The 19,509-nt window shown below is 41.6% G+C and overlaps 3 protein-coding genes across 9 annotated transcripts in view; 2 read left to right on the plus strand and 1 right to left on the minus strand.

Moving 5' to 3' along the window:
• The first annotated feature begins 176 nt into the window (after positions 1-176).
• LOC127006584 (renalase-like) lies at positions 177-8,664 on the plus strand. 4 transcript variants are annotated; one of them, XM_050876651.1, is made up of 9 exons: positions 211-234; positions 2,671-2,791; positions 3,285-3,390; positions 3,636-3,794; positions 5,140-5,291; positions 5,757-5,939; positions 6,360-6,529; positions 7,308-7,471; positions 8,581-8,664. In XM_050876651.1, exons 1-8 carry the CDS (start codon positions 232-234, stop codon positions 7,464-7,466), a joined length of 1,053 nt encoding a protein of 350 aa, XP_050732608.1. In that variant the 5' UTR covers positions 211-231; the 3' UTR covers positions 7,467-7,471; positions 8,581-8,664. The 4 variants fall into 4 exon arrangements, with proteins under 4 accessions (XP_050732609.1, XP_050732608.1, XP_050732610.1 ...); XM_050876653.1 differs by having other exon boundaries at positions 7,308-7,444; XM_050876652.1 differs by having other exon boundaries at positions 177-337; positions 7,308-8,664.
• A 996-nt stretch (positions 8,665-9,660) lies between these two features.
• LOC127006585 (rabankyrin-5-like) overlaps positions 9,661-19,509 on the plus strand; it is a 69,225-nt gene continuing 59,376 nt past the window's right edge. For both annotated transcript variants that reach the window (XM_050876654.1, XM_050876655.1), the window contains exons 1-5: positions 9,661-9,801; positions 12,023-12,201; positions 13,260-13,380; positions 13,979-14,247; positions 14,623-14,772. In XM_050876654.1, coding sequence (XP_050732611.1) covers positions 9,786-9,801; positions 12,023-12,201; positions 13,260-13,380; positions 13,979-14,247; positions 14,623-14,772 — 735 coding nt within the window. In that variant the 5' untranslated portion in view covers positions 9,661-9,785. The remainder of the gene's footprint in view (positions 9,802-12,022; positions 12,202-13,259; positions 13,381-13,978; positions 14,248-14,622; positions 14,773-19,509) is intronic.
• LOC127006586 (uncharacterized) overlaps positions 15,745-19,509 on the minus strand; it is a 9,044-nt gene continuing 5,279 nt past the window's right edge. For 2 of the 3 annotated variants that reach the window (XM_050876657.1, XM_050876656.1), the window contains 2 exons: positions 18,614-18,781; positions 15,745-17,984 (listed from right to left, as the gene is read on the minus strand). In XM_050876657.1, coding sequence (XP_050732614.1) covers positions 17,734-17,984; positions 18,614-18,781 — 419 coding nt within the window. In that variant the 3' untranslated portion in view covers positions 15,745-17,733. The remainder of the gene's footprint in view (positions 17,985-18,613; positions 18,782-19,509) is intronic. The other variant, XR_007759653.1, reaches the window with a different exon arrangement.

Here is a 19,509-nt window from a genome sequence, read left to right on the forward strand (position 1 = left end):
CCGTGTGGTGGCGCCTAATATGAAAAAAATCAGTTGGAAGGTCAAAAATAAGGTAAATAAAGGTAAATAAGCAATAGTAATTGGTAAATGATAAATGATAAATGGTAAAGAACAATACTAAGTGGAAAGTAGGGGTAAATAGACAATACTAATGCAACCCGTCCCCCTTCCAAGACCGTCCGTGTGGTGGTACCCGTGTGCAAGGATCAGCTGGGAGGTCAAAGTTATGCAATGGTGAGCCTCCAATAACGCCTTTACCTTGACGGGACGCCGGGCACACACTACGCAGCAGGGGCCGAGGTGACCGTGGGGGCGCCGGGGACCAGGTGGATATCACGTACGTTGCTGCCTTATCGTAATTTATAGTTGGGTGCCACCTCCTGGAAATCATCATGCTTGGAGGGCGCAAAAAGTTGTTCGAGTAACTGTAGATGTTTAACGTGCGTGAGAAAGAATTGGATGGTGTGGCGTGGCTGTTGACACACAGGTGGTAGTTCATGTATGGACGTTCATCAATTTCCCTCCTGTCCTGTCCCTTTATTTATTTATTATTATTATTTTTTTTTTTTGGTATGTTGTTTAGCATTCCTGAGTGATTTATTTCAGAAAAGCTGACGATTAATTTATAACTAAAATGTACGGTAAAGAGATATGAGGGTCCGCTGCATCATCTCATTAATCTATATTATGAAACATCAGTTCTTCTCATTCTTCTTTTTCAAATCTTCAAATTTTCAACAAATGCTGGAAATTTCAATTCAAGGATTTTTTTTACTTAAAGCGCTAGGAAGCCTCTACTTCAGCCAGCTCGCATCAGCCCCGCTGCTTCAAGGGTTGCATAAATATAAAAAGGTCCTTGAATTGGATTTTCAAAGCATTTCCATGACTGTTGAAAGTTTGTAGAAAAGATATATGAAGAGATACTGATGTTTCATAAGGTAGGTAATGAGATACTGGCACGGACCTAAAACGAATCTTAACCAAATGTACTTTTTTTTTAAGAATATTATCACCAGAAAGCAGCCAAGAAAGTCCTAAAGTGACTTTTGCCAGTTTAATAATTTAGCAATGATAGGTTACCATTAACCCTTAAATGCAAACACTATTTTTTGTGACGCATCTGCAAACAATGAGTGAATGTCACCCAATATTAGGAAAATAATAAAAAGTAGTTTACTCTATTAAATCCAAAACCAAAGTATGAAAATACAACTCTCTTCATTTACAAGCAAAATATAAACATTGTACAAAGAAAGTAAATTACTTTTATTTTCTTCTGAAAGTAAGAACAAAAATTAACATTAATTGGCAATGATTAAACCTTAAATTCCCAAACGCAGTAAATATTGTCTCGAAGGACAATAGCTACAACGATTGTTGTTGGTCCTTGGAGATTCACGCTGGCTGCCTCACTACCTTCAGAGATCAAAAGAGATAAAATGCTACTGTGAATTTCGCCCAATATTTGCATTTGTCACCTCCCCTCGAGTGAGTGTAAGCATTGGGTGAAATTGACCACAATCATAAATAATACTCAAAATATGGGAGAAGGAAAATGCACACGTGGAAGGGCAGCTGGGTACCCTTCCTTACCACCTGTAAACAGAGGGGAGATAAAAAGCTGAAATGAATCTCACCCATTGTTTGCATTCCCAGGTTAATGACACTAGGTTATTGTTTTGCTGCATTGTGTTACTTTTTTATGATGATAGGCCACTGCATTCTGAAGGGGTTACTAATTAGCGGTGATAGGCTGCTATTTTGTGACATTAGGTATGGTAACTATTTTGTGGTGGAAGGTGACTGTTTTGTGGTGATAGATTAATTACCATGAGTTAAGTTAGGTAGTGTTCTGTTAGCTTAAATGAAATGATCCTGAGGCTGAGACATATCATGACACTTTAAGCTGTAATACCCTAAGAGGCAAAAAACTACTCAGACAAGAGAATAAATAGGATGCTTAAATAGGTGGAGTGAGTGTATTTTTTGTTTTGTGACCCAACTCTCCCTTCCTACCTCCTTCTGTTTTCTGATCCCCAATTCTCCCTCCCTCCTTCCGTCCTCTGACTCCTGACCTCCTCCAACCTCATTTCTGACCCTCTAAGTCATCCTCCTTCGTCCTCTGCTTTCAGGCCCTTTAACTCTCCCGTCCTCCCCTTTGTACCTATTGGCCTTGCTCACCTTTGCCAACATTAAAGTTCAGTGGGTGCCAAGAATGTACTACCTATGCAAGGGTTTTCACCTATTGTTGGGAACTGTCACTGGCAGCTGATGAAAAAAAAAAAAAAATTCTGTCATAAAAAAGTCCCTGTTGAAGGTATTCTTTCCATCTCATCTAAAAATACAAGATCCAACAGGTTGAACAAGTTATATTTGGTGGTTTGACTCAGATCAGTACACAAAATTAGCTATACACATTTTTGGTTGATTTATACAATTAGGTATGCCTCATCACTCACCTAAAAATTTGTTTCTGCACTGGTTAAGTGAAGTTGTTATTCAGATTTACCAGATTTTTTTATGTTCACACTCATTATTCTCCTGTCTACAGAGGTATAGTTTTGAGTTTATGCTACCAATTTTCATGTTTTAATACTCTGTCGGTGGTCTTCTCAACTTAAAATATTATCATGCCTCCTATAATCCTTTTCTACTCTTTTCCTTCCCTAGGCAACCATGACAAGAGTGCTACTAGTGGGTGGGGGCCTGACCAGCGCCCTCACCAGTGCTTTGTTGCGTCGGGAGCTGCCACACGCTGAGCTCTTCCTCTGGGACAAGGCAAATGGAGCAGGTAAAGGCACTATCAGCCCTTATATAACCTCTGTTTTCCAGGCGTATGACCATAGTGGTTGTAACTTCATGACCACATATCCCTTTACATCTTTTTCTGTAACCTGTGGTAAAAATGATTGACTGAATATTCTGTTTTATGTATTGCCATTGATATCCTGTCTCTGTTGTAGTCTGTGAAGTACTAAATTGGTGGCACAGCATTTTCAATTCCTTAAAATCTGAGGACAGACTGAGTTCTTTATTATTTGTATCTCAAGATTAGGGAATACATTAAAAAAATAAGTGAGAAAAACTGTTGGAGTTGTATATTTTAAATGATTAGCTGTTTTTATATAAACCAGAAGAAAATTAAGGTACTAATATGTTATTTTATGACTTACAGTCCCCTCACATTTTTTTAAGTTCTTTGAGTGGTTGTCATGTCTTTACCAAGTTTGAGCAATAAATAATTAATAAATAAATAATTTACCAGTATTCTCTTTTTTCCTCAGGTGGTCGCATGTCAACAAGCAGGAGTCCACACGACCCTAACTGCAGTGTTGACCTTGGGGTGCAGTACATATCAGCCACGCCAGAGTATGCACAGCTTCACAAGACGTAAGTCTTCGCCACAATGGAAGTCATCAATCCACACGGGGCTGGAACTTTGTGTGTGCATATTTGAAAACAGCTTATGGATTTTGAATGACATAGAATGAAATTTTTTTATTTACCATAGAAGGAGTTTAATTTATATATGAAGAAAAATTAATTTCTTGGATATATCAATTTTTATAAGTTTCTTTGATGTCCTTATTTTCTTTGGTGCACTTATTACACTAAGACCTTGACCTCCCTGGCAGTTACTATGATGAGTTGCTGGGTGCAGGTATATTGGCGCCCCTGAACAGCCGTGTGGAGGGCATGAGAACCATTGCAGAGGGTACCACAAACTACGTCACCCCCAAGGGATCCTCCTCCATTGTCAAACACTTCTTGAAGGAGGCCGATGTCACCCCAAAGTAAGTGACCAGCTGGGATTGTATTTACGATAGCTTCATCATATATTTATTTATAATAATGGATTTACTCTTTTTTTTTTTTTTTTTTTTTTAGATGCTGCCTGTAGTACCAGTAGGCTCTCTTGAGGGGTCTCTTGGACAGCCCCAGCCCATTAGTGGTGCAGGCAAATTTAATTTAGAGTGGCTGCCCTGATATAGTACCTTTTGCTTGCCCATGCTGCTGCCCCCCCCCCAGTGCTTCTCTTGAACATAGTCACTTAACCCTTTCCGGGTGACTATCCCCTCAGGTGCAGTCGGGAGCCCAATGGGGGGGCTCTTTTAACCTCTGTAGCTCAAAAACTATTCATCACAGCTAAAAACCAAAAACACCACTGGAAAGAGAAGGTCCAGATCTATAGGAGTCGGTTATGTATGCCTCTCTTGCGAATGTACATGCATGTTTAGGGAGTGTTGAATGTTAACACTTACATCGGTGCGTGTGGGATGATCAGCCATATTGAGGTAACTGTGGACATCTCTCCTTCAGACTCTGGCAATGGAGTATTGCCAACTGCAATATTTACAACTATTTGGTCAAAGAATCAGTCAGGTGATAGGTGAAGCTATGCAAAAATGCTGCTATATTGGGCAAGAACATCCACCAGTTACTCGTTCGTAGATTTGCCACGCTGGGCTGATATGATTTTCCACCAAATTTAGTGAAGAACCCACTCAATTGGCAATTCTGTGTTGTGAGAATTAGTGTTGGAACACTCTCATACGCGGGAGATTTGAGTGCGGCTGGAGCTTGTAGCGAGCGTTTAGCACCACCAGCAAATATGCCTAACGCCCGCTGCAAGCGTTTAGCAATAAAAAGGTTAAGTTAGGGTTGATAGAAGATCTGGTCAGTATGTGGGTTGCATAATGTGTTTGAGGGCAGGATTAAGATAGAGGGTATCAGGGTAAGACCATCAGTGAAATGGATCAGTGGAGTGGGTGAGTGTTGGGAAGAGAGTGTGGGCAGGTGAAGGATTGAGTGTGCTGAGAGTGCTGGAACAAAATCAATTGGAGATGATTCTGCTATAACCACTACCTTGAAGGAAGTTTCTGTGGAGTGTCAGGGCTTTGGAAATATAAACAAATAAAGACACAAGTCTTTTGTAGCATGAGTCAATTAAAATGCATCATAATTGTATGGAAAACAGAGCATGAGAGACAGTGGCAGTACTAATTTAAGTTAAGTAATTTCTAAGGGAGCTTCTGTGATTCCCTTACATTATCCCTTTCACACCAGTTTGAAGCAGTTAGTGAGTGAGTCATGGGACTACAACCTCTACCCTCGTTGACGTTATCCATTCCTCGTCAGGTTTCAGCACAATGTCAGCAGCATAGACCTGAAGGATGGGAAGTGGAGCGTCAAGACCCAGTCCGGTGAGGCTGACGTGTTTGATGTAGTGGTGCTGACCATGCCGGTGCCGCAGGTGCTGGGGCTTACCGGCACTATCAGGGAGCTGCTAGGTGGGTGGGGTGGCTTGGCTGTTGTCTCTTGAAAGGTTATGGAAAAAGGATAGGAGCTGTGGGGGCGTTGATTTTCTCTCTGGGGAGCAATAGTTTCTCAGTATTTTCCATTACTTTTTATGTTTCCCCTTGACTGCTCCCTCTGATGTGAAAAAAAGCCCTATAAATTTTAGAAGTTTAGAGGGAGTTTTGGTGCTGTATATGTATCAGATGATCTTAAGAAATGTAAATTTTTCTCTTGTTGCAGTGCAAAAATTAGGTAGACATCAGTGTAACAACAGATAGCAAGTTTGTTCTGTAAATATTATAGTTTTACAAATGGTATAAATAATATTGGGCAGTTGGTTTCATAAGTGGGAACTACAGTTTGCTGAGTTAGGACACTAAAACTTAAGAGGCTAGGCAAAGGCAAGAGGGTGCAAGCCAGTAAAAGTTAATTGGTTTTACTGAATTTTGATTTTTCAGAGAAAGATGAAAAATTGCTCTCTGATTTAAAATCCGTTGAGTACAGTTCCCGGTATGCTCTGGGCCTGTTCTATGAGGAGGGGGCGCAGGTGAGGCTGAAGGACACGGGGACATCTGCCCAGTACATCACTAATGACCCCATTGCTCGCTTTGTTGCCCTTGACAACAAGAAGAGAGGCGCAGGTATTCATTTGTTTAAGTACTACTGTGAAGCTCCCAGAATCTTTTACTTTATTCCCACTATTTGTTTGTTGGTTCATGAAAATGAATAAAGATTTGTATGACAGGAAAAAGCTAAATACTTTGTTTCTTAATGAGAAAACACATTGATTGCTTCATGAAGATAAATGATGCTTATAAAACAGAAAAAATGTTATATACTATGCTCCATAAAGAGAGTTTGATAGATAATAGGAGACATACAAAAAAGAAGTGTAGATTTTGAAGAAAACACCATATATTGGTTCATGAGGAATGGTAGATTCTCAGTATACAGCAGAATAAAGCTGTATATTATGTTCCATAATAAGCAAGTAATGCATACTTATGCACTAATACCAATAGCAGTGTAGATGGTGACTCATGGTGTTGTATTGTGTCTAGATGCAGGCAGCCCCTCAGTGGTGCTACACACATCCATTCCCTTCGGCAAGGCCAACGTGGAGAAGACGCCTGACCAGGTCAAGCCAGTCCTCCTCCAGTGCATCAAGGACTTGTACCCAGACTGGCCCGAGCCAAAGGCTGTCAAGTGCCAGAAGTGGAGGTACTCTCAGGTAGGAAGCCCTTGGTGGAAGTACACTTGATTTACTTTTAGATGGGAGCATGTTTTGGTAATTGTGAGGCAGTGGCTGAGTGGTCAGCGTGCGAGTTTGGTGAGCCCGTGAACCTAGGTTCAAGTCCCACCGAAACATGTTGATTTTTCCAACCATTGCCGAGTGCAAGAAGATTACCCACATGCTGCCCAGATCTTCAACCAACCCTAAATTCAACGACTTCAGTCAAGAAGAGCAACGGGGGGCAGCGTGGGCCAAGAAAGAGTCATATATCATGGCAGCCACTATGAATACAATTAGCCTGCACCACTAATGGGCTGGGGTCACCCAAGAGGCCCCTTAAGACAGCCTACCAGCACTATAGGCCAAAAAAAAAAAAAAAAAATGCCAAGCTATGTTATATATTACAGATTACAGGTAAACTTTGTTCCATAAATTAATAATTTACATGACTTTATACTTTGCACAACATTGTCAATAATGTAAATAGGAACAGAGTAGTCCTTAAATGAATTGCATAAATAATTATCAATGGTTAATATACTCTATTGTCAGCCTCTGTTTGAAACATAATGGAAAATTGATATATGTACTTGTGATTAATACTTTTCTCGGCAACCTGCAGAGGACTTGAACCATGGCATGAGACATGAGGTGGGCAATATACCCTTGAGTCAAAGGGCACCCCATGGTTCTTATCTACATCTTTGGGCCATTACAAATAGAGACCATAGACTGGCAAGTAGGCAGCAGTAAGCAACTTCTTGTTTATCCACAGGTGACATCAGCCTTCCCTGGCCTCCCCGGCAGTGTGATGGTTGCTGACGGGCTGGTGGTGGGCGGCGATGGCTTCACACACTCCAACATGGACGGCTGCATAGAGTCAGCCAAGGCCGTCGTCGAGGCTGTGGCCCAGTATGTCAGTTCTCGGAGTTAGTCAAGGTGGTGCACGGTGGTAGGGAGTGATGAGACTGATGCAAAGTGTGGTGGGTGGAAGAGTGTGGGTGATCTTGCTGTGTTGGGGGATGAAGGGATGACAGAGTGCGGGAGCTGTGTGTGTTTACAGGGATGGAAGAATGAGGGTGTTGAGGTGTGTGTACAGTGAGGTGTGGTAAAATTTTTGTAGCATCAAAGCTGATACTCCCTGAGACTAAAATAAGGCCTATTACCTGCAATGTCTGGAAACACCACCTCCAGCTGTATGGGCATGTGGAATGTTACAAAGTAGTTGACCCTGCTCACAAGGTTGTTTCTGAAGGAGTTAATCCCTAGTGGAGGAGGCTAAGGGGGCACCTACAGAGTTTGTAGCTTGAGCAAGTCAATGAATCCTGCCATGAGGTACTTAGGATGGGGGTGGTGTATGCCCCTGTTGACTGATTGATTGAGAGGTTATACAGGGAAAATAAGAACCTTGAGAGTTTGGGATTAACTGATAATACATGAATGAATTAAGGAATAGGGAATGATGTGTTGGTTGAATGAGAAATGAACAGATGAGAGAGGTGTGTGTGGGTTGATTTAAGATGGAGGTGAGTAGTTTGGGTGTTTTCTTAACCAACCACTCAGCTTGTTGATGCTTCTTCCCACCACTGCATCAACCCTGACCCCTATTTTATCCCTTAATGTTGATTGTTCTTCCACTTGTGTGCACAGTGACAAGCACAAGCACCTCTTTATTTGTTTAACTTGTTCCTTTTATTTGGGCATTTTCTTTTAAATGTATACCTTGTTTAGTTTGCCTATGAAAAAAATATTTGGCAGTGATATCAATTCTTTTGCCTCAGGTTAATCTTTCCTGCATGGGAAGAAATAGTGGTAGTGTAATTTTAAGTTCGGTAGACACATTGATTGGCAAGTGGTTTTAGTTTTACAGTTTCTTAAGCTTTTCAATGTGAATGCTTTATATGTACATTCCTGAACTTTGTAAATCATATTTAAATTATATTACAATGTACAAAAAAGGTTTAAAACCAGCCATTTTGACTGGTAAAGTGACTATAAGAAAGCTGAATAAATATATTGTTACTTATACTCCTTTTGTTTCCTTTCAGAAAGTAACTTTAGGTTCAAGTTGAGATAGTTGTCTGCTTAGGTGGCTGTATATTTGCCAGAAAATAAAGTCTGTGATAACCGTGGATCTGTGTTGACTGTACCCCGTGTGCCAAGAGCTGCTGGAGTGGATGAGCAACAATGCATGGAATGTGAAGTAAATAAAGATGGAAGACATGCTGGCATAGAATGTGTTGAATTGGACAGTTAGGAAGATTTAGAAGACAACTGGAAGCTCAATTTAGGTTAGATAAGTGGGTTGAAGTGAGAGTAATTTGGAAACTGGTGTGTGGGAGAAAGATGAGAATAAGACAGATGCAGGAACTATGGGCCTATAGTGCTTGGAATGGTAGATGATTGCATGTATTTGTTGTTGATAATATTATAGTAATTCATAAAACTGGCTACCGGAATACTGCAATGCTTCAAGGTATTCAGACAAGTTAGTTTTCTTATAATTGTTTTCTTATATTACTAGAAAACTAACTTCAAACTTGCCTGATTATCTTGAAGCATTGCAGTAAACCGGTAGCCAGTTTTGGGGGATTGGAATAAATGAGATAAGAAATACTATCATAAGAATACAAAATTAATATTGTATGAGTGTCACTAAGAAACATGCGAGTTTATATGTTAGTGATGGACAGTGAGAAAGGTTTCGATGACTTGATTCAGGGCCGGACCCGAAGCTGTAAAAAGAGGGGGGGGGGTCTTTTTCCATGAAGTGGACCTTTGTAGTCACTTGAATAAGAGTGGCGACCGAAGCGAGCTAAATCAGCGCCGTCTCGATTATATAATCTATAATCGAGACGGCTCTGGCTAAATCTGCTGGGGTGGGTGGGAGGCGATTTGAAAAAGTGACACTTCTGGGTACATTTTCCTGCTGTCAAAACGAAAATCTAGGGCTTTTGGTCCCATTCTTTCGTTTTGACTTTTTCAGAAAGTGGACATTTAATTGAGTAGAGGGGGGTGGGCATCCATCTCCCCCCCGCCCCCCCCTGAGTACGGCCGTGTAACTGGAAGGTGAATTGGGTTAAAGTAGGAAACCAATGTGGGAGCAGGTGTATGAGGGAAAGACCACTAAAAAATGTGGGAACTTATATTTTGAAGTGAAATTTGTGTACGATAATCTTGGCGGCGCGTACGAGGGAGAGGCTGAATGACAACACAGATGGGCGTCCCGTGACTGGCCAGCTGAGACGAGTCCATGGCTGCCAGCGACGGTAATGTACTGGCCAGGCCCTCCCCTCCCACCACACGGCCACACTACATTCATGAACTTACTATAACACCTACACTTAGGGACCTCAGAGTGACACAGCGTGCAGGGCGGCCTGAAACACGGGGCGGGAGGGTGGAGGGAGGGAGTGTCATTCTGGGTTGAAACGAAACGAAGAGAGATAAATAATTACAGGATACAAATAAAGAAAGATCAAGGTGTAAAGACGAATAAGAAGTGACATCAAGGCTTAAAGGTCAACATAAGGAGAATAGGAAGAAAGTAAAAAGTCGAGCTGCCATTCACACCTTGTCACATGTAAAGACTTCCTGTAGCGGCGTGTGTGTATATTTAAATTACTGAAGCGCTGAAGGAGGAGGAGGAGGGCGTGCCTGTGGGCGGGGTGGTGGGGGGTGTGTCTGCCCGGCGTTCAAGGGTATAACAGCATCCTCTGGTAGGGTTAGATGGGATCAGTTACACCATCACCGGCGGGGAGGGGCGTTATGGGGCCGGCAGGGAGGGGCGCGGCGGGTGGCTGGCAGGGAGGGAGAGTGGCAGGGGTATGGTGAGAGGCTGGCAGAAAAGGGGGAGGGGTGTTGTGAAGCTGTCAGGGAGAGGAAGGGGGTGTGGCAAGAGGCTGGCAGGGAGAGGGAGGACCATTATGAGGCTGGCAGGGAGAGGAAGGAGGTTTGGTTAGAAGCTGGCAGGGAGGTGGAATGGGGAGGGGTGTTGTGAGGCTGGCAGGGAGGGGGAGGGGGGAGGTAACATCAGAAGCTGGCAGGGAGGTGGAATGGGGAGGGGTGTTATGAAGCTGGTAGGGAGGGAGGGGCATAGTATGAGGCTGGCAGGGGGAGGGAGGGTTTTATGAGGTCAGTAGTGGGAGGGGTAAGAGGCTGGCAATGAGAAGGAGGGGTGGTGGTGGAGGCTGGCAGGGAGAGGGAGGGGAAGGGGCATTCTGAGGCTGGCAGGGAGGTACGGGTGTGTCATTAGAGACTGGCAAGGAGGAAGGGGGGGTCATGTGAGACTGGCAGGGAAAGGTGTAATTTTAGGATGGCAGGGAGGGAGGGAGGGCACTGTGAGAGGCTTGCAGGGTAAGGGTGTTATTAAAGACTGGTGTGAAGAGTGTATCATGAGAGGCTGGCAGGGGAAGGAGCATCATCAGAGTCTGGCAGGGAATGGTATTTTTAGAGGCTGATGTTGATAGGCAGGGTAGCATCATGACTACCTGAACCTCCTCATTATATTCCTCTAAATTCACTCCACTACGTAACACCTGTCCTTACATACACCATACCTACTGTTCACCTGCTTGGCACCCTCAGCAGTGATAGTAGTAATACCTTCGTCTTCTCTTTTTCTTTTGACCTGTATCGCTTTATATCACTTCGTAGGTCCTTCTCTTGATCTGCTTATGCACAAAGTTTGCTTTTACTTATTTTATTACATATTTTTATTTTACTTATGTTGCTTGTGATGAGGACATGACTGTTACTTAAAGTTAATAGCAATAATGATGATGCGGTAATAATAATAGTGATGAGGTGGACGTGGAATTCAGCCCACGCGGGATTCAGCCCACACGGATTCAGCGATTCAGCCCACGGATTCAGCCCACGATGCAGCCCACAGGATTCAGCCCACACGGGATGCAGCCCACAGGATTCAGCCCACGATGCAGCCCACAGGATTCAGCCCACGCGGGATGCAGCCCACAGGATTCAGCCACACACACACACACACACACACACACACACACACACACACACACACACACAGAGGAGAAGTCAGCCTGAGGAAGATATACTGGTCATCTTCAACACCACCACAAATGCTGTTGAGGGCTACCACAATGGATTGAACAGTCTGTTCCTTTCCCAGCATCCTTCCATCTGGAAGTTAATGGATGGTTTGAAAAGGATATTAGTCTTCACTTGAAAACACTAGCAGACAACCTCCACCAAGAAACAAATACATTGTTCTATCCAATGATGTAAATGACAAGTTGCATTACACATATCTTTAGCAACTAAAATCAAATAAAATGATTAAAATCATATAAAAATTAATTGGAAAAAAAAAGTATATATATATATATATATATATATATATATATATATATATATATATATATATATATATATATATATATATATAAAATAATGAATAGTCGAACCTAGTGATGACATTAATAAAAATAATAAAGCTAACCAATCTCGTGTCTACAGAAGTGGGTAAGCTGCAGCAGCATCTGTCCCTTCTACGTGAGCAGTATGTTCGCCTGCAGGAGCGTTACACCGCCCTGGAGCAGCAGCATGCCATCGCTACTGCCGGCTGCCAGTCACCTGAGGGGGAGGACTCCTTCGTCACCAGGCTCCTGCGCTTCGTGGCAAACCTCTATGACAAGGTGGGTGTCTTCGGGTTGCCTTGTGTTACCTTGTTTTGTTGTGATGTTCTATAATCCTTGTACTTCATGGTCATTCTTTTCTCAGTTTTCTTTTTACTTCCTCATCTGTTTCCTTTTTTGTATTTCTTTCCTTGTTTTCTCCTTGTACCCTCATCTTTTTCCTTTTTCACATTCCCTTCTCTGTTTTTTCCTCACATTTTCATCATCATTTTTTTATTTCATTCTCTGTTTTCTCCTTGTAGCCTCATCATTTTCTTTTTTCTCATTCCTTTCTCTTTTCTCCTCGTTGTAACCTCATTTTTTTCTTCTTTCTCATTCCTTTCTCTGTTTTCTCCTTGTAGCTAACCTCATCATTTTCTTCATTCTCATTCTTTTCTCTTTTCTCCTTGTTGTACCCTCATCTTTTTCTTCTTTCTCATTCTTTGCTCTGTTTTTCCCTGTACCCTCATCTTTTTTCCTCTTTCTCATTCTTTGCTCTGTTTTTCCCTGTACCCTCATCTTTTTCTTCTTTCTCATTCTTTGCTCTGTTTTTCCCTGTACCCTCATCTTTTTTCCTCTTTCTCATTCTTTGCTCTGTTTTTCCCTGTACCCTCATCTTTTTTCCTCTTTCTCATTCTTTGCTCTGTTTTTCCCTGTACCCTCATCTTTTTTCCTCTTTCTCATTCTTTGCTCTGTTTTTCCCTGTACCCTCATCTTTTTTCCTCTTTCTCATTCCTTTCTCTGATTTCTCCTTGTACCCTCATTCCTTTCTCATTCCTTTCTCTGGATTCTCTTAGTACTCTCATCTTTTTCTTCTTCCTCATTTTTTTCTCCTCACATCCTCACTCTTGCTTTTCCTCTTTCTCATCTTGTATGCTTTACCTATCTGTTCTAATGCCCGAGCTGTCCTTTTCCTTATTCTCCTCATTTTCTTGTTTTCTATTTTATTTGGACGTAAACATCTTTATAGGCAATGACTTGAGCCTCTTGTATGCTGTGGTGTCACTCTAAAATTTTGTTCACATAGTCATTAGTTTAGAATCACTACCAAGCTGCTCTATAATGTTCTTGCCCCACAGGAGAAGTACAGCGACATGATTGTGCGCCTCAGCAGCCGAGACATCCGGGCGCACCGCTTCGTGTTGGCGGCACGGAGTGACAGCTGGGGTGTCTCAACCTTGGCTGAGGTGGACAATCTGGGTGAGGAACCTGATGGGCTGTGGGGCCATCCTTATCACTGTTATGTTGGCAATACTTTAGACTTGGAAAGAGGAGGCCCATATATACGAGATTCGGTTATGTATGCCTCTGCTGTAAACGTACAGGCACTGATTTTTCACCACATTTAGTGGAAAATCACTGAATTGGCAATGCTGTGGGGTGAGAAGAGGCTCGTAAAATATTGTTGAAACATGCTCATACGTGGGAAATTTAAGTGTGATTGGAGGTCGCAGCGAGCGTTTAGCACCACCAGCAAATGACGCTACCGCTCACTGTGAGCGTTTAGCAATGAAAGGGTTAAGATTTAGATTTTTTGGCAATATTTAGATGGGTTGGCAATACTGAGGTTTAGATGGTTTGGTGATGACTTAGATATGTTGACACTTCTCTAGATATTTGAGTAAAACTTCAGATTTGTTAGCAATACATGTGATACTTGAGATGTTACTGTAGATATGTTAGGATTAGAATTTGTAATGTAGGTATGTGATATTTGCAGCAGTTACTTGTCAGATTATGTGGCTGAGTTACCAGTGTATCTAACCATAACAAAGAATTGTCTGTGTGTATTGTGCAGACTGGACGGGGCTGGATGAGGAGGTGGGTGAGGCTCTGCTGCGCTGGGTCTACACTGATCAGGTCACCCTGCCCAAAGATCACACCTTCATTCTCAACCTCATGAGGGCTGCTGCGTCCTTCTCCCTCGTTCCCCTCATGAAGCGGTGCGAGAAGGCCCTGATCGGCTCGGTGGCGGTGAGGAACTGCGTGCGTCTATACACCACCGCTGATGAGATTGGTGCCGAGACTCTGAGGGACCACTGCTCCACACTCATCTCCACACACTGGGTAAGCCTCCACACCACTGCCACTGTGACTTGTACTATATATAATGCGCTATGGAACATTTAAATGGCAGCAACTTGGTGTATGTTTATTATAGTGGGTAATCATCCATGTTATTTCCGTAGCTAGCCACTAAACATTAAGTGCAATAAGCCTAATCCTGCTCTTTACACCTGAAAGGAGGTGCATGATATTACCTTCTCCAGCTGCTTCCTTAGGGTCTTTATTCATAGTTCATATATAGGCATTGCTTTTTTTTTAAGAATGCTATACATGTACACAAAGATTTCAGTGTTCATGTTTAAAAATAGGGTCATTTTTTTCCATAACTTTTTCTACTACATGTTCATTAAAAGATCATTTCTGTCTTGCCTGCAGAATGACTTCACCCCCGAGGACTTCTCCCACATGACTGCGCCGCTGCTGTACACTATGTTCAAGTCCAAGACCAGCCACCCACTGCACGCCGCCATCAGGCTGCAGCGCGAGGACGTGGTCTTCCTCTTCCTCATAGAGTTTGATTCCCAGGTAAGTGGACTTTTTTTGTTGTATGTTGTTCCCAAGCAGTAGGCAGTTATTTTTTTGGTTATTTTGCAGGCTGAGAAGAACAGCTGTTTCTTTTGGTGCTTTGGTGTTTGAAGCCGCCTTTTATTATGTTGTCACTTTCATTTCTCTGAAGTGAAGAGTTATATATATTTCTTCATATATGGTGGGATAGTTAATTGGATTCTGATGTGTCTGTTTGGAGAAAGTTTGATTGTTTTACTTCATACAGGATTATATTATATCCTTATCCTTTTTATCATCTTCAGAGAACTCACATGTAGATTTTTCCTTATCTTTGATTCTGCTGTGTCTGAGAGGTGCACAACATCCTTTCACTGTGCTTATCTTGTTAATGTTCCTGCTTGTTATGTCTGGAGGACTTTGTTGTGTCTCAGAGGGGCACTGTCTTCTTCCACTCTTGTTATGTCTAAGCAAAGAAATGTTTTTACTTAGTTGAAGTATGGAAGCTGGAGTGATGTGTTATGTCTGGGAGGGGGAAAATATCTGATAGCTATACATATATGGTTAACACACACTAATGTGACTCGCTGTATGTAAGCAAAAACTTTTAATGTTTGTCTGGCAGCCTTGGGGGACATGGATTTTTTGTTTGTTTGTTTCTTAAGCTGCCAAATATATGATGGTTAAATATATTACAAGGTTAATATGATATGTCTACTCGTTTTATCTAAACAAAAAAAGAATGAGTATAGGAAGGAATATGGGTATGAGAAGGGTAAAATACATGAACAATATATATATTCACTTTCTCCTCCCGAAATTGACCTCTCTTTCGGTCACCCTTTTGATTCTTTTTTTTTTATTTATTTTTTTTTTATTTTTTTATATTTTTTTAGGAGCATCAAGTAGTGGGCTTTTTTTATTATTGTTTCCTTTTTTGTGTCCTAGAGCTGTTTCCTTTGTTGTAAAAAAACAAACAAAAACAAACAAACAAACACTCACTACTCTTTATTAAACATACAAATAACAACAGAAGCACAACATATCCTTTAGTATCACAGTCAGTACATAAACATTTGAACTCTAGCATTAAAAGTTCTCCATGGCAGGATTATCTTGGCCTTCTTGTGACGTAACACTCGGCAACCTTCTGGCTGCCACAAGTGACCTTTAACCCAAACCAGAGACTAACCTAGCCAGACAACTTCACTTAAAGCTCCCCGTTGACTTGTACATGATGAAAACTTGTACAACACATTACCTCCTTCACCTGGATATACTATAATGGTGTTTTAAGAAAGTAGCTGTTTGGTTATGGTGTTTTATATGGTTATCCAATGACTAAAATAACAAGACTTCACTTAAAGCTCCCCGTTGACTTGCACATGAAAACTTGTACAACACATTACCTCCTTCACCTGGATATACTGTAATGGTGTTTTAAGAAAGTAACTGTTTGGATGAGGTGTTTTATATGGTTATCCAATGACTAAAATAACAAGACTTCACTTAAAGGTCTCCAATGACTTGAACATGATGAAAGCTTGTACACAACATTACTTCCCTCACCTGGATATACTGTGATGGTGTTTTAAGAAAGTAACTGTTTGGATGTGGTGTTTTATATGGTTATCCAATGACTAAAATAACAAGACTTCACTTAAAGGTCCCCGTTGACTTGCACATGATGAAAGCTTGTACATAATATTACCTCCTTCATTTGGGTATACTAATGGTGTTTTTAGGTTCACCAATGACTAACTAACCAGACTTAATTTAAAGCTCTGTTGACTTGCTCATTATGAAAACTTGCACAGAATATTACCTTCTCCATCTGGATATACTGTACAAGAACAAATGGATACACAGTAATGGTGTTTTAAAAAGTTAACCAGTGACTAACCTAACCAGACAGCTTCACTTAAATCTTCCCTTTGTCGTGCACATGATAAAAGCTTATACAAACTTTACCTCCACTACCTGTATATACTGTTTCGGTGCTTCAAAAGTTTAACTCTTTGGATATAGTGTGATGGTGTTTGAAAAAGTTAACCAGTGACTAAATGAACCAGACAACTTCACTTAAGTCTTTCCATTGACTTCCACACGATAAAAGCTTGTACAAAATATTACCTCCTTCATCTAGAAATAATGAAAAAGGTGTTTAAAAAGGTTACTGATGTAATAAATATTTGGTGAAGCACAAAAATGCCAATCTTATTCATAGCATAGACAGTCTTCATTGGTGATTGAGTATTGAATAATTTGAGATTGTTGTTCTTGTACAAAATTTTCATGATGCTGAATTCCGGTTCATATTGAAATCAACTCATTGAGGTGTTTGAGACATTTCTAGCACCTTGCAAAACTTGTATTGAAGGGAGGAGAGGGCAGGTTGGGAGGACAGCATGAACAACAGACCCAAAGCATGACACTTCTTTCCTTCAACACTTTAATATCCTGGTCGTCTTGTCACCCACTGCACCACATCCTTCATATATTTAGAGAAGACAGAGAGCGGCATAAATCCCATTGTATAAAACTTCATTAAGTCTCGTCACTCACATCATACCGTGGTTTAAGTAGACACCAAATAGCTTTTATAAGGAGATGAATGTGAAAAATGATCGAAAAACGACTGCACATATGAGTCCCCTAATAACACAGTGTACCAAGCGTTTTTCTGTATATGGCGCTTGGTATGCTATGTTACTAAGTGCCTCATATATGCATAAACACACACACACGCACCCAAACACACACACACACACACTATGGCGTAGAAAATGAAGTAGCACAATAAGGTAATGCACACGTCTGCTTGTCATGACCCTCCCTTGTGAGCCAACACCTGGAGGAGGAACTGAACTAAAATCATGTCCTGCTGTGTCCGATAGTGACTTGAGGAGTGGTGTGATGGGGCAACAAACTGACATGTAATGTATGGTCCACTCAGCCCAGTTTGCTTATATTAGACTAGTATCAGGTGCCCCATAATGCCCGGTGAAGGGATAACACTGCCAAGAGGGAGAGCAGAGGGGCAGCGAGGGGTATAGAGGGTAGAGAGGCAGCATTGCACAGGTTGTAGTCACAGTAGCAGTACTCTGAGGAAGGGGGCTTGAAGGTGCTGCGTTCCTGGATGCAGCCTGGCTTGACTAGACGAGCCTCAACGGACCGGGCCTGGCTGGAGACATTGGGGGTGCAGCCGTCCATGGTGGTGACCTCGACGCTTCCTGGTGTGGGGGTGATGAAGGGGGAGATAGGTTAGAGTGTCTTGTTAAGTCTTTGGGAGAGAACATGGGTAAAGTTTGTCATCACTGCCATTTGAAGCTTTGTAGTATAAGAGGGACGAGAGCATGTGTGGATAGGTTAGGTGATAGGGAGTTATGTAATTGTGTCTCCTGAAGTCAAGAGAGAGGAGAGCATGGGCAAAATATGCAGTCATTGCCACTTAATTAAAGTTTTGAGGTGTAGGGAAAATGAGAGCAAGGAAGGATAGGATTGGTTGGGTTAGGTTAAGTGGAGTTACGTTATTGTCTTCAGAAGTCTTTGTTAAGGGAAAGGAGAGCATGGGGGAAGTTTGTCTTCACTGTCACTTGATGTGTTGTAGTGTAAGGGAAATAAGCGTGGATAGGTTAGGTTAAGTTAGGGGGAGCTTTGCTATAGTGTCTTCTGAAGTGTCTTTGTTAAGTTGGAGGAGAGCATGGGGAGTGATAATTGGAATAGTCTGGATATGGAAGTACTTCAAGCTAAAAACATATGAATTCAAGGTAAATTTGAACAAAAGCAGATGTGAAGGTAGGACAAAATGAGCTTAGTTCAAATCCTATATGCTACAACTAGGTACCCCATCTCTACACACCTGAGAAGAGGGGCAGGGTGATGCGCTGGTAGATGCACAGCCTGGAGTCTGGGCAGTCCATGATGTAGCGGTCAGACTCATCAAACTCAGCACACGGGTACACGAACCTGTTGTGCCTCTTGACCCGCTGGTTGTTGTGCACACACTCATAGCACTTGATGCCACATGCTGGGGAGAGGGGCGATGCTGAGTATAGATAGCACATAGACTGCTACTTAGTATAATAAATTCTAACCAAATCCAATCTAAAGAACTCAAATACAAGAAACAAACTAAGCTTACCAAACCATACCAGTCCAATTCAAACCTTACCTAAACTAAGCAAACCCATTCTAAACTGAACAAGCTAAAGAAAACAAACCTAATTGAACCTAACCTAAGTAACCTAAGAAAACCAAACTAATTCAATTCAAATTCAAATTCAAATCTGGCCAAACCAAACATGATTGAAACAGACCAAACCTAAGGAAACCAAACCTAACTTTCCTAAACTGAACCAAACCCATCGTAAGAAAACCAAACTAAACTTTATGAAACCAATCATTTCCAAACCACTACACTAATTCTAAAAAGACCAAACCCAGGGAAACCAAACCAACTAAAACTAACCTGACAGTTATATCTCTTCATCTACTGCTTTTTCTGCCTTCACTTATTGCACCTAATGTTGCATGGTGAGGAGAGTTGCATAATGTTTAACAGAAACTTGCCATTACATAAAAATTCATAAAAATAAGTATGGCATTAGTATTAAAGCTGAATATTCCTGCAGATGCCTCATGCTGGATTACATATAATCTTATAGATATATAAACACAGTAGGAAAAAAAGGTCACGAAAAAAACAGGTAGGAAACATGGTACAGATTCACTGAATGAAAGAGGATAAACCCAAGT

The sequence above is a fragment of the Eriocheir sinensis genome, chromosome 33 (genome assembly GCF_024679095.1).
Source record: "Eriocheir sinensis breed Jianghai 21 chromosome 33, ASM2467909v1, whole genome shotgun sequence".
NCBI lineage: Eukaryota > Metazoa > Arthropoda > Malacostraca > Decapoda > Varunidae > Eriocheir > Eriocheir sinensis.

Coding starts and splice junctions, on each gene's coding strand:
- LOC127006584 (XM_050876650.1), top strand. Junction 3,391..3,635: donor TATGCACAGCTTCACAAGAC/GTAAGTCTTCGC, acceptor CCTCCCTGGCAG/TTACTATGATGAGTTGCTGG. Junction 5,940..6,359: donor CAACAAGAAGAGAGGCGCAG/GTATTCATTTGT, acceptor TATTGTGTCTAG/ATGCAGGCAGCCCCTCAGTG.